The 14552-nt window shown below is 32.2% G+C and overlaps 3 protein-coding genes across 3 annotated transcripts; 1 reads left to right on the plus strand and 2 right to left on the minus strand.

Moving 5' to 3' along the window:
* The first annotated feature begins 490 nt into the window (after nucleotides 1-490).
* LOC130810619 (WUSCHEL-related homeobox 4-like) lies at nucleotides 491-3009 on the plus strand. Its single transcript, XM_057676751.1, has 3 exons — nucleotides 491-781; nucleotides 1200-1427; nucleotides 2432-3009. The coding sequence occupies exons 1-3, from the start codon at nucleotides 545-547 to the stop codon at nucleotides 2597-2599; spliced, it is 633 nt and encodes a 210-aa protein (XP_057532734.1). The 5' UTR covers nucleotides 491-544; the 3' UTR covers nucleotides 2600-3009.
* Nucleotides 3010-3120: 111 nt separating this feature from the next.
* LOC130810618 (uncharacterized) lies at nucleotides 3121-8529 on the minus strand. The gene is made up of 2 exons (XM_057676750.1): nucleotides 7381-8529; nucleotides 3121-4352 (listed from the first exon to the last, which is right to left on the minus strand). Exons 1-2 carry the CDS (start codon nucleotides 8315-8317, stop codon nucleotides 3835-3837), a joined length of 1455 nt encoding a protein of 484 aa, XP_057532733.1. The 5' UTR covers nucleotides 8318-8529; the 3' UTR covers nucleotides 3121-3834.
* A 1078-nt stretch (nucleotides 8530-9607) lies between these two features.
* On the minus strand, nucleotides 9608-13194 carry LOC130810620 (SUMO-conjugating enzyme SCE1-like). The gene is made up of 5 exons (XM_057676752.1): nucleotides 13003-13194; nucleotides 12801-12884; nucleotides 10212-10364; nucleotides 10012-10125; nucleotides 9608-9918 (listed from the first exon to the last, which is right to left on the minus strand). The coding sequence occupies exons 1-5, from the start codon at nucleotides 13066-13068 to the stop codon at nucleotides 9856-9858; spliced, it is 480 nt and encodes a 159-aa protein (XP_057532735.1). The 5' UTR covers nucleotides 13069-13194; the 3' UTR covers nucleotides 9608-9855.
* Nucleotides 13195-14552: the final 1358 nt, after the last annotated feature.

A 14552-nucleotide genomic window follows, 5' to 3' on the forward strand; every position in this document is an offset into this window, starting at 1 on the left:
TTTAGTAAGTCAACTTCACTTGATGATTTGGTCTTGGTTGTTCCTAACACCACCACATTTTCCACTTTCTTTTCTCATTCACTTTATTACTCATATCATTGTATTCTCAATCTTCTTTCATCCTCTTTTCCTCAATTCCACGCCCTCTCTTTTGTCTTTTTAAGTAGGAGACTATGTTCCTCTTATAAATGTCTTTACTTTTTTGAATTTTGGGTTTTGAAATCATACACAAACCTATTTATATCAAATGTCTCATTTGTTATTTAACAGCTGTTTATCAATTGTTTTATTTTGTATTTTATTTTCATTTTATAAGTTAAAATATACTCAAGTGTGATCTTTATTTGATTTATTTTCATTTTATTAATAATATAATTTTAAAAAATAAATAATTAATAATTAAATTCTCATATTATATATTATATACTTTATTATATCTTTTCACATAAGGGATTTTTTTTAGTTAGGATTGTAGTGCTTATCATTACTCATCATATCTCTATAAATTAAAGGGGTTGCCCTTAACTATCTTCATTCATACAACATGTGTAGTAGTAGCATGAAGGTACCCCCTTTCTCATGTGGGTTTTGGGATAATAATCATCAAACCATGCATGAATCCCAAGCTGTCCTTACGCTTGGGTGCAAGCGCTTTCGCCCTCTTGCACCCAAACTTGATGCCACCAACACTAACGTCACCTTTGATCTCAAAAGCTTCATTAAGCCCTCGAGCACTGCTTCGCAAAAGCTTGTTCCATCGACTGAGTCAACTTTTCAACAGGTAAACTTTTTGGATTAAGGGTGTGTTCGATACAACAATTTATGTGGTTGTTAGTGGTTTAATAATATTATAACACTAATTTAAAACAAAATATATCATTATTCAACAAACTAGATGTTTGAGTTTATGTCGTATTCGAAAATCAAAATTAGTGTTTAGAGATTTTATCTAGATATTTATTTATTATATACAACTACAAGTCTACAACCATCTACAACTAACAACTATTTAGACAATAAAAAGTTACCCCACATCGGCCAGTCTTGTGCCGATTAGGTCTTAAATGTGCATATGCAACGACCTTACTAATAATCAAGTAGTAACAAAGAAGTCATACATTTTTGATTGAGTTTTGGTTGTAATCGTTATGTAGCAAATTCAAAAGATTTGATACAGTATGGTGTTATGGAACGATCAGGTCGAAACCCATGTAGGAGGGACACGATGGAACCCGACTCAGGAACAAATCGAGATGTTAGAGATGTTGTATACCGAAGGAATGAGGACACCAAATGCCCAACAAATAGAGCACATAACTGAGCACCTAAGAAAGTACGGCAAGATTGAAGGCAAGAATGTGTTTTATTGGTTTCAAAACCACAAAGCTCGTCTAAGACAAAAGCAAAAACGTACCGTCCTCGGCCTGGTACGTAAAACAATTCTATCTATCTATCGATCAATCTGTCTATCTGTCTATTTATACCGTCTTTTCTTTTGTCTTTAGTTTGCTCATAACACCGAATCGAAGTATGGGTTTACATTTTCTGATAGAGCGTGTAACATATAGTTGAGATACAACTACTAGCTTAAGCTTTTAATATAGCATAAATTCTTATATGAAATGGTCTCACCGAGAGACGCGCTTTATTAATGGATATGATATCAATGTTAATATAATGTTGCATCCATACTTCGAGCCTCAAAAGCTCTCATTTGAGAGGGTATGATGGAGTATATAACATAGAGCTACTCTTATGAGAGAGCGTCCCTCGGTCAAATGACCTTACAACAGGAAACTCATCTACTAATAATTGTATTAGTTGGGTAATTCAACCCATGTATGGAGAGCGTCTCACACGAGAATTTGTGTATAATATATTATAAGGCTACAATGATTAGTTTGAGTTTTTTATTGAGCTGATTCCATTACAATTTCACATACATTATTTTCTTGTTTAATATTATAATGCAATAACAAAAGTATTCAAACATCAAATAACATATGACAAAGTATATAATACGTTAAGGGTCATTAAACATTAACTTAGGCTTTTAATTGAGTTATTTCCTTGACCTAATATCAAAAGCTAACCTAACGAAATATCACAAATTCAAATCTAATTAATATATATTAAGATCTTAATTGTTAGCTTAAGCTTTTGACTAATTTAATTCTTAGATAGATTTTTCTTGTTTTCTCCCTTGAATGCCACTTAGGTTTTTTTTTTTTTTTAAAAAAAAAAAAAAAAAAAAACCTTATAGATCAAAATTAAATCCAAGTTAGCCAACGTGCTATAAACCTATATTACGAACAATTACTGCATTTATATCATTTCTATTGCTAAATCACCCTCTAAAAGCCTAACGGCTATATTTTTTAAAAAGTTCTCACATATAAGTAATATTTAAATTACTTTAAATGTTTTACAGGAAGAATCAATGGGGCAAAACATAAGTCCATACAAAAGAAAATTTAGGAGCTGGACATTTGATTGTTCAGAAGAAGAAGAGAAGCAGAAAAAGGATAACAAAGATGAGGAAAGCAATAAAACATTGCAGCTTTTCCCATTGCACCCAGAAGGATTAGTCAGATCATGAATCTCAACAACAATAATGAGCAAATGTCTTAATTTCAAAAAATTGAAGTCGACTACACAAATCAATATATTATTTCTAATGGTTGTTTATATGATTTTTCTTCTCCATTTATTCTGATTTTCTACCATTACGATTTGTATGTCTAGATCCATCATACACCTTTCCGTTTTTGTTCTTCAAGTCATTTTCGATCTTTCTCGACTTCTTTTTAAGTCTCTCGAGCTTTAACTGTACAAACCAACATCTCATTCATATTCTCCTTTGAGGGTTGAGGCAAGATCATGAATCTAACTTCTTAAAATTTGTATATTTATTTATGTCTAGGTAGGATCCACTTTGACTTTCGGATAATCTTATGTTATTGTTGTAAGTTGTAAATATGAACTGATGAAAGATATGATCTTTTCTTTCTTCTTTTCCCATTACATTAGCCTCAAAGGAAAAGAAGACAATGTGTCATTTTAGTTTAAATTATGTGACTTAGCTTTTGGTTTATTCATCCTTTAAAACAGGATAAAATTAGAACTTTAAAATAAAGTGATAAAAATTAAATATTATCGAGAGTCGAAAAGGTATAAGTGAAAATTTAAAATTATAGGTTGAAACGGTTATAAATCGAAAGGTTGAAGAGAAAAATTCATAAAGACGATCATTAGAGTTAATTTATTAGTTTATATTGTTACATTGTGGTTTTCAATGTGATAGTTTTTTGATAGACTAAGGAAATACTATTTAAATCCCACCCAAAAATAGTAATATTATTTATTAAATAGTTTCAGCTTGGAAAATCAGCAATTTACCAGTATTTATATAAATGATTTCAATAGGTATTTTTAAAACAAAATAACTAATAACTATGTACTATCAAATTATACATATAATCAAGTTTATTTTCACCATGCATAAATACTCCTAAATTTTTAAAATTCTTTACAAGGTTAGGATGACAGTCCCTCTCACCCTCATAAGATACTACATGTTATCCCCTACACTCCTTATTGTAATATACACTATTAGAAAAATAACACATGTAATTCCAGAGGAAATAAAAAGCTTCCTCCTAATTTTTCCCTCTCTTCCAACATCCACTTCATACAAAGTCACTTCACTATACCATCTAACCTTGTACAATCGATCATCTGTTGGTCAAGTCGAGTCCAAACAAAAATAAACCCGACAAAAATATGGACTCAAACATACCAAAAACTGTTAAATCCACCCGCCCGTCACACAAGTCAAGTACTATCCAAAACAATTTCAAAGAATTCAGACTCATTTTCCTCCTCATATTCACCCACCTTGTTGTGATTACTCCTAGTGTTAAGAATGAAAAAGTCACTACCATTGCTAACAGTACTACGAACCGTAGAACTATGACTGAGCCATTCAGCATCGATTCGACCCATCGAGAACAGCTCTTGGCTGTCTTCACGGCCTAAGGTGGGCGAAGTTGCGCTAGCATGAGCATTCACGAGAGGGCCTATAAAGCACGGATTAGGAGTCCTGTGGGCATTAGATGGGGAATAAGAGAACCTGGATTGGCCTAAGTTAATAAGTATAGTAATGTCTATGTTTGTTGCAAGAATTGGGTATAAGGGCATCCCAAAATCCTCTGATTTGCAGTGTATGACATGTATTAGTTCTGAGTTAACTGTGAAGTATACCTTCTTTTTCTTGGGATCAAATCCACACCCAATTACCTTTCCTGTTTTGGCCCAGTCTTCCTTTTCTGATTCGAATACTAGTTTCATACCTGAAACATTTACCAAACATGGAGTTAAATGTGGAATATAGACATATAGAGGTGTTTATTCGGGTTATCGAATCCATTCAGGGTCACATGTTTTAGGTCGGTTTAAATTCGTGTTTTGTGACCACATTGATTTTTACATAATTGTAAATTCATTTTGAAGTCGGGTCAAGTAGGATTTGGTTACAAGTCAGGTAAAAATCGAGTTATCGGATCTGTTTTGAACACCTATAGACATATAGTAAGGTAAGGTATACTCAGTTTGTTCCAATGATTTTGCTGCCGTGTATTTGTAGAATTTGATTTTGCTTCCAATGTAAAAGATTTTGGCTTAAAAGCTAGTTAAATTCATTTTCAAACCCTTTTTTGTAATTTTACCAATTAAAAAGCCAAAAATCAAAAAAAAAAAAAAAACAATCGTCAAACACCCTAACGTCTTAAATATATTAGGTTGGCTTAGCAATTTAAGTAGTTTTTAATAGTTTAATGAGGCTAATACTACTTCAAAAAAATATCATCGTTCGATAAAGTAACTGTTCTATAGAATTTAATGGTGCAACCGTGCAGGTAACTATTTTTAAAACGTCACAAGTTACAACTTGTAGCTAGTGGCAGATTGGATTGAAAGTTAAAGGGGGCCAAGATTATTATCTAAGCAAAAAAATTATAGAGGAAATTTTAATTCTCAACCTCTACATTAAAAATTAAACTCTTACACTTTACCACATTTATCTATCATTAAAATTATACGATATTTGGTTTTATATAATGACCCAAAATTTTTTGTGGAGCAGGCTCGGCCAACTATATGCATAAGATTTGGGTCGGCTACATAAATTAATATATCAGTTTTAATAGTCGTCCAAATGGATTCTTCTTTTCATTTATTTTGATTATTCACCATTTTAATTTGTAAGTTTAGATCATTTTATCATTTTTCACTCATGTCCTTCAATTCATCTTCGATCTTCCTCACCCTCTTTTTAAGTCTTCCAAGCTCCATCTTCTTATCTTTCTTACCAATTGGCCGAAACCCGTGTTCCAACTCCTAAACCGTTACTTTATCTTTCTTTCGAATTCTATCCCTTGAGATCTGCTCACTCATCTATCGAAAAATTCGCAATTTTGCATTCCGATACTCCCATATTTCTAGAATGATAGATTCTAAAAGTCCAACATTCTAATTCAAATAGTAGTGCTACCAAATGAAAAATTATAGAAAATAATTGAGATAAAGAAACAAATCCAAAACAAAGTAAACCTATCACAGAAGGTGGTGATTTTTAGTTATACCTAATAAAAAACTTTAATCTAGGATTGGTGGAGGTAAAGTCTAGACCTATTGTCAAAGTTAGGTACTTTTAACTGATTTTTGAGTTATAAGTCATTTGTTCTTGTGGTAATTATACTAATAAGGTGAAATTAGAGTTAGTTAGAGTTGATCAAAGATACAAACATGGTAGTTTAACACAAAACCTTTTAAAATAAAAGTTGATGAGTTTAGTTTTAATATTTTCAAACAAATCTAAAAAACTTTTACTTGCTTAACTTGGAGTATAATATTAAGAAAGAAATTTCACTTTTAAAAGTTTCGACCATCTCACCAAATTCATAGTATAATAATATATTTTTATATCATCATCATCATCCTACCCACTGTATCCCGCTCATAGAAAAACTATGGACAGAGTCCGGGGAAGGAAGGACGGCGGCAACTCATACCCACAAAGAAGAGCGCGGCCAAAGGAATCCCCCGACTCGAGAAAATAAAGAAACGTAACTATACAGGAAAGATAAATTAAAAGCCTATAAATAAAATAAATAAGTAGAACCAACTACAAAAGGAAAACAAAAAACTAATAATAAAGAAACGTGAGAAGCAGGAGGGCAAAAACACCAAGAGGTAATCTAAGAGGACATCAATAGTCTAAAACATGGATATGGCAACTCCGACTATCTCTATCCCTAGTTAGGCCCTCAGAAAGGTTTAACTCATGCATGTCAACTCTTATTTGCTCATCCCAAGTTCTCCTAGGTCTTCCTCGACTCCTCTTACCCTCTACTATAATGCTAAGAGGAGTCGAGGAAGACCCAGGAGAACTTGGGATGAGCAAATAAGAGTTGACTTGCATGAGTTAAACCTCTCTGAAGGTCTGACTAGGATAAGGGGTAGTTGGAGGCGTCATATCTATGTTTCAGACTACTGATGTCCTCTTAGATTACCTCTTGGTGTTTTTGTCCTCCTGCTTCTCTCGTTTTTTTATTAATAGTTTTATTTATATATCGACCTTAAAATGGTAAACTTACTTAACATGAAATATATCTTTTTGTCTATATTTCAAATCGTGTTATAAAAATTTAAAAATTTTATTTTAAAAAAACTGCACGCAACAGGTCGATTTTTGGCTAAAAATAGTTTATCAAGTTAAACTTTAAGTATTGTATTTACTGAGATGGGTATAAACTTAATTTTCATTCAAAAGACTTTAAACTATTGGTGACCTGAACATCAAGTTACTTGCTGATATAAGCTGAAGTTAGCATGATTTATATACATTTTCAAACATTAACTCATGCAATAGTAAACTCCATGTTACATAATTTAACGATTTGAAATATTAGTTAATTTACTAGCTATTAAGCCAACCATTTAAGCCATATGTTATAGTAAAAACTAAATGTTGATTTTTGATCTTTTATTAGAAAATAATAGCCAAAAACCCTTAGGCTAAAACTCAATAAAACAAACTATAAGTAGCTTTTTGATTTTAAATCCAACTTTTTAGCTAATTATAGAATCCGTTCATTTAAGTCATTCACCAAACCAAAAGAAGAATGCATAACATCCTTTAATCGTCTACGGTCAAACATATAAAGACCAAAAAGCTAACCTTATACAATGGATTATTTTATCATAGTTTAGAATGAAAAATAAGTTGAAATTAGGGATTTATAATCATGTATTCTAAATTGGGAGGCATATAATATTTCGCTAATTAAAAAATTGAAAAGAAGAATAAAAAGAATTTACCAGCAAGAAAAACAGAGCCATCAGAATTGAAACCAATGGAACCAGGATAAGTTCCAGGAATCCTATTCGTCACATACCCACCAACCGTAAACCCAATAGACATCTTGATACCAGGTCCGGGTCCGGGTCCGGGTCCGGCTCCGGATCCGGGTCCAGCATCACCTCTTCTACTAATCTTCAGCTCTTCCAACAAGGGAGACCCACGACTACTACTAACATGGAAAAAACCTTCACCGCCATTAACCCTCGAAGTTACAACAGAAGAAGAATTACTCTGCTTAAACAACAACTTCGCCTTCTCCCCATGTCCATCACTTTTTCTTCCACTTTCTTCACTAGTATTCACCACCATAATCTCAAAATACGCTTCTTGAGGAAACGAATCCACTACTGGCGGCCCGGGTAAAGGTAAACCCATTCGGATCGTCGATTGCGCAACCGAATAATTTGAAGGAATTATTCTACTATTGATTTTGAAGTGTAATTTTTGCATGAAATCTACTGAATCCGTACCTATTTCCCAACTCTCCTCTACTTCATTGTGAATTTCTCTATTCTGCGTATAATTATCCCCTGTTACACGTAAACTACTGAACAAAGACGATTTCATGGTCGGATATGGTGCATAGGTAGTAAAAGCAAATCTAGACCATCCATTTTCAACAGCGTCTCTAATCAACGCTGGATGATCAGTCCAATTGAAAATTGATTTTGTGGATAAACCTCTCCCGAATAATTGGTAATTTGGGCGTTTTTTGATGATTGATTCAGTTTGTATCGAGTTCGTCCTTGTGTCTTGATGATGATGATGATGATGATTTGAAACAGTAATTTTCTTCCCTGTAAAGAAACATCGTCGGATTAGTAGTATAACGACGGCTATAATTAGGATTCCGGAAACTATAGCTACAATTAGGGTTTCCCGCCACCCAAGCATTCTGTATGCTAACTGTATGATTCTGTCCTATGGCGGTGGACGGTGGTCGTTGGGTGTTGGAATTTTCTTTTCTTTGAATTTAGAAAATTAAAAATAATAAATGTGAGAGAAGAAGAATAAGAAAGAGAGACAAAATAAGAGTATATTAGAAACATTCAAGAAAGGTAGGAGATCAAAAAAAGTGACACCAAAGTCCAAAAGTCATGAATATTGAATTCTACATGCCCCTTTGACACAAAACAATTTTATTAATAATAATATAAATCATCAATATTTTAATAATTAAATTTATATTATTTTTTAAAAATCATATAACAATATATTCTCATATTTATATTGATAAATTAAAAATCAATTTATTTGTAATATGTATCGTTTGAATGAGCTAATAAAGTAATTTCATTATTTAGAAAAATTTATAAATATATAATCAAATTAGAAAATAATTTATTGATGATTAGAATAGGATATCGAATTGAATTAATGTTTCAAAATATAGAACTCTTAAATGTATATAGATTTTAAAAATTTTAAAATTATATCTGAGTCATTATGAAACGAAACTAATTATAACTTAATATTAGAAATTAATAATAACACATAAATTTTTGTTAGGTTCATCTCAAATAATATTTTAATTTAAATTATTCCTATTATTAAAAGCTAAAACTTCTTAGGTTTTAGATTGTACTTAACATATATATATATATATATATATATATATATATTTTGGAGGATCAAATAAGAAAGATTTTAAAATAAGAAGGATGTGAAGGATTTTTGTTTGATTTTGTTTTGTTACTATATATACAAAAAAGGATACTATGCTATGAAGTAAGAACATTCTAAAAATTTATGTTATAGTTACTTTTACAATTATGTGTTTTTAGCTCAATCGTGACCATAGATTTTTTTTTATTTTTGTAAAATCAAAGGTGTAGAATCCTTCTTATCCTGCCATTTTCAACATCTTTCTCAATGGATCTCTCATATATAAAAAAGTAACACATTTTTATCGGAAATTTTAATTCTCACGGTTCTCATATAAGCTTAATTCTCACTGGAACTTGACCATATTATATATATATGTGTGTGTGGGGGGGGGGGGGGGGGGGGTGGGGGGGAAGATGTAGAGTACAACGAACATTATCATAAACCTTCACAGATTATTCTTACCTTTAAAACTTCATTATTATTCTCATTATTAAATGACAACTAAATGAATGATGTAGACTCATCAGCCATTGCACACATTGTTATGATTAAGACCCAAAAGGCTAAAACACAATATTAGAGTGAGAAAGCAAGGGGGAAATCATAAAAACTGAAAATGATTATCTTTGATGTCTGAAATGAGAAGCCACAAGGATTTGCATATCCTCATTGCAGAAAATCATATAAGGTTCGGAAAAAATCACCAAATACATAGTCGAGTAAATATTGAGCATAACGATTGATCCAACAGACTGCAACGACTTTATATTATAACTAGATGGGCAGTCAATCCAATAGCCTGCAACAACGAAATTAAGTTGCAACTAGATAAGGGGTGGATAAACTTTGGCTTGCTGTCGAACCCTTCTTTTGTATTCAGCAGGATCCTGAAATTTTAAATCAAAAATGATAAAAACAGTTTCAATACTCAATAGTTTGCCTCCAAAATTTCCAGACATTTTTAAAGCAAAGTTATATACCTGAATAAAGAGCTGGTATCCATCTGTTTGAGCTGGATCAGCAGGATTTGGCTCATCCAACAAGTCCTGGATACCTACAAGAATTTGCCTAACAGTAATGGCAGGCCTCCATCCCTGCATAGATGTCGGCAAGGAAAATGAATAAAACGGTTGAATACCAATTGCATCAATAAAGAGGATAAGAAATACTAAGCACTCACATTATCTTCATTAAGGATCGACAGGCACACAGTTCCAGAAGGGTAGACATTTGGATGAAAGAATCCTGGCGGGAATTTGCACTTTGGGGGTTTACTAGGGTAATCCTCAGTGAACAGAAGCGTGAGAGGATAGCAGCCACCTTCCCAGTCAGTCTGGTACAAACAACATTTTTATCAGGCATATACTCTACTATTCTTCATTCCATTGAATTATAAATAGACTTCAGTTACTTAAATATCATGTGTACAAAAACAAAAGGTGAAGTGAAAAGAGGTAACAAGGAAATCAGGGGTGCTTTGCAGCACATTACTCCATCAATTACTGCACTACGCAAAACCTGCCTTCAAGTCCAAGCCACAGGTAACAGATGTCTAGCACTACACTAGAATAAACATCACTAAATCACAGGCTTCCAGGATCCTTTTTTTTTTTGAGAAAGTGACCCAGAGCAATTAACACATCCTGCATGTACATGTCTCGATTTGAAAGAAATGTATACACACAACATTCCATTGCCCCAATGCTCCTACGTAGCTCCCACCAAGGCGGCTTTTGGGAGGTGGGATATACGCAAACTTATCGTTGTTTTTGATTGAGCCTTGGAAGTACACATCATCTTCCAGTAACATTAGAACCATGCATATTTTCTATTTAAGAAAACTTTACTATCATTATGGTTTCACCAATTCATACTTCATGGTCCATGGGAGACAAAAAAACTCATATTAGCAAGCACAATGGATGCGCAAACCTTAGCATAATAAAATCATGCAGTACAAGCGAAACAAAGCAGTCTACAATAGCCATTGATTTCCACTATAACATTCCTCATTTCCTTGTTTTCTAATCTTTTAAAATCAATTGTTGGATAGAAGTCCCACAAGACAATCTTCTCATCAAATTCACTCACTTTAAATCAGCTCCCAAGTCCCACATACAGACATTGGATTTTTCTTTTAAAAGAATATTTAATCATCTGAAATACAAGTATATTGCACCAAGGTAAGTGAATGCTATACTAACTTCAATGCAATCCTCAATACCTAGGTAGGTGGAAAGAAGTGCCCATGTGGCTAAACCAATCAAATATTTACTTAGATTTTCTTTCAAGATAAAACTACAATTAAGCCCGAATTGATTGAAATGTGTTCAAACTTCCTAAACAAGAATAGGATAATAGGAGAGGATTTTTTTTGGGCTGTTTGCAGCCACAGAGGTGCACTATAGAGGCTAGGCAAGGGTTTAGGTGCAGGGTAATTATTAAAACAAAATGTGCAAATAGATTGATACAATTATTCTTTATAAATCCATCACGAAAACACTAGAGACCATATCAAGCACATCTGCTAATTGATTTGAACCGAGGATGAAGACCCTATCTCTTACCGCATGAATTTGACTTCATTGTTCATCCATTTTGATGGATGAGATGAGGTAAAGAATTGAAAAGGAAATGTCCACGTAATTTCACCAAGGAATGTTATATTGGACCCTATATTTCACCTAAAGTACCAATTTGAAATATATAGGAGATTGACACTTTATCTCAAGGTAAAAAATAAAAAGAATCAAAACGATATATTTGTACACAGACGTGATTAAAGAAGCAAAGGTTTGTATGGTAGTAAAAAGAAACTAACGTGATGAAATGAGGAAGTATTGCGATAAAGAAATAGAAATAATGTCATTTAGAAAATTACACAATAAAAGAAAGGCAAAATCAAGACAAAATATTGTGAGGCAAGCTAAAATTGCACAAAGAGATATACAATAAGCTTGAATTGAGAAAAGGTACAAGAGATCTTTGTAGAATTGCCAAAAAAAGACAGTTGCTTAAAATCTTAAAGTATAACAATAGAACAATCTTGACCAATATAATGAGATCAAGGATAGATGGAAAGAGTGCTTTGACGAGTTGTTCAATGGATATCAAGGAGAGCAGCCATAGTATGGGTGGAAGACAACAAACAAAGTCATGAGACAAATAAACAATGTAAAGGTGAAAGAAGCACAACAAAATGAAACAAAAGAAATTACTGGGTCTGAAGTCTAAACAATATTCCTCTTACGGATTGGAATTGTTGAGGGAAGTGGAATTAAATTGAATAACTAATCTCGATAACAAGATATAGGGAACAAAAAAGGCCAAAAGACAGGAGAATCAGCACTATGGTAACTATCCAAAACAACATGCAAGATTGTTCTAACTATCATTGGATTAAGCTTATGAGTCACACCATGAAGTCATGAGCAGGGGTGTAGAACATCGCCTCAGACTTTCATAAGAATTCTAAAAATTCTATCGAGTAACCCATTCATTAGAACTATCAAAAAACACAAAATAGAATTACCAAACCACTTCATAAGATTATACTATAAGAATTGATTCCACAAAAGATGATGTCCATGATTATGATTAAAATACAAAAAAAAAAAAAACCTAATTATGATTACTCTACCAAAAAAACCCTAAAACATACAGAATTCTTACATGAATTTATGCATCCTAAAAACAATATTCGTCGAATAATTAACTAAGATATTCAAATAAATTCCAGATAAATAAAAGGAAGAGCCAATTAGCGTACCCCAGCTTTACCAGGAATGCTGCACTGCCAAGTCATCAAATTGACGGTTCCATCAGGGAGAGTTTCTGGCTTAGCAACAAAACCCTAATAACATTATTTAACGAACATAAAGGAAAAATCGGAATCAAAAACTGATCAACAGAAGAGAGTAATCAATAAGGAGAAATTCGCCGAGAATACGAATACGTAGAAGGATACATACGTGAGGATGATTCTTACGCCAAGATTTACGTTCTTCTGATAATCTTCCACGGGCAATGCTCGACATTTTCGGTGCTTCGATCTCTCTCCAAGGCCAAAATCCAAACCCCTGTCGCTTTATGAGTTGTGACTACGCTTTAAAAATCTGCGTCGTTTGTACGCTACACGAATTTCGTATAGATACCCTATGGATCCGATTATTTTTCCTTGGGCAACTATTTATCATGAGACGGATAATTCAATCAGCTTCAATATAATTTTTTATAATATTTGCTCTTTACTTGATTTTTTAAGATTATAATTGATATTTTTTAAGTTAAAATTGATTTTTTTAAAATCATTTTAAGGTCTGAATCAATTATATTTAGATCAAAATTGAAATTCTTTGTATAACAAAGCAATCATGAACTTTTGATCATTTGTAAGAGCATTCATAGAATCATTTGACAGGCATAACTCGAGATCGATACTTCCTCTGCCTGCTCAACAAAGGTTAGCAAATCTACACCTACAAGGCTACAACTTTATTTCCAAGTTCATTATAAACTAAAACTATTTAAGAATGAGCAATATCACTATTATTGATCCATGATTAAAGAGTACAAGTACTCATATGTTCCATTAGAATTATCATGTTGCATCAAATAAGAATACTTGTATTGTGCAATGTCTTAACACTATTGTTGATAGTGTTATTGACTATTCATTTATTGTTTAAAATTCATTCATAGAATGATAGAATAACACCATTTTATTACCTCCATTCTGAAATTGTGAAAACAAAACTATATTTCGGTAGAAATTGATCATTCAACTTCAAGATTGATCACTTATAGGTCAAAATTGAAATTTTTTATTTTAATTGATTTGTTTAAGGTTTACTTTAAGTTAAAATTGATATCTTTAATGTCAAAATTGAAATTTTAAATTCTAGAATATCGGTCATTTTTATTTTTCAATTTTTAGCTTTTGGGCCGACCCATATTAACGGTCTCAATATGAGACCGTCACGTCCAAGTTTTTGTGTTTTTTCTTTGTTAACAAATCGCTCTTATATGGTAGGATTTGATACGGTAAAAATTTTGTGATTTAATTTATCTTTTTAGTATTATTTATTTTACCATTATCCATTTTTTATGGTGATTCATATATCATAGTGATTAATCGGGAATTTCTAAGTTGAATGCGTGGACAGACTTGGTACGCGGTCTGCTTGGGTACACCGCATTATAGTCGTGACATAATACAAGATATTATATGATATTGAAAATAGAATAATTTGACATGATAAATGAGTTCTTTGAAAAGTTGGGTTAAAATAAAAAGATGATAAATGATAGAAAGATCTGATTAGATAAACAAAGCATTAAGCCTAGTTTTTAAATAAGATATGAGATAGATTTTAAGTTTTTTGTTATTGTGAAAGTACAATAAAGTACTTCATTTGTTTTTATTTACTTGTAATATTGTATTTTGGTATAAGTAATAAGAAATATCATTATCAAGTACATAATGTCTATAACGCCCCTAATAGTAGTAGGTAAAATATAA

The sequence above is a fragment of the Amaranthus tricolor genome, chromosome 4 (assembly GCF_026212465.1).
Source record: "Amaranthus tricolor cultivar Red isolate AtriRed21 chromosome 4, ASM2621246v1, whole genome shotgun sequence".
In the NCBI taxonomy this organism is placed as follows: domain Eukaryota; kingdom Viridiplantae; phylum Streptophyta; class Magnoliopsida; order Caryophyllales; family Amaranthaceae; genus Amaranthus; species Amaranthus tricolor.

Coding starts and splice junctions, on each gene's coding strand:
- LOC130810619 (XM_057676751.1), top strand. CDS start 545: ATGTGTAGTAGTAGCATGAAGGTACCCCCTTTCTCATGTGGGTTTTGG. Junction 782..1,199: donor CTGAGTCAACTTTTCAACAG/GTAAACTTTTTG, acceptor TGGAACGATCAG/GTCGAAACCCATGTAGGAGG. Junction 1,428..2,431: donor AACGTACCGTCCTCGGCCTG/GTACGTAAAACA, acceptor AATGTTTTACAG/GAAGAATCAATGGGGCAAAA.
- LOC130810618 (XM_057676750.1), bottom strand. CDS start 8,317: ATGCTTGGGTGGCGGGAAACCCTAATTGTAGCTATAGTTTCCGGAATC. Junction 4,353..7,380: donor TGGCTCTGTTTTTCTTGCTG/GTAAATTCTTTT, acceptor TAAATGTTTCAG/GTATGAAACTAGTATTCGAA.
- LOC130810620 (XM_057676752.1), bottom strand. CDS start 13,068: ATGTCGAGCATTGCCCGTGGAAGATTATCAGAAGAACGTAAATCTTGG. Junction 10,126..10,211: donor CGATCCTTAATGAAGATAAT/GTGAGTGCTTAG, acceptor ACATCTATGCAG/GGATGGAGGCCTGCCATTAC. Junction 9,919..10,011: donor GATACCAGCTCTTTATTCAG/GTATATAACTTT, acceptor TTAAAATTTCAG/GATCCTGCTGAATACAAAAG.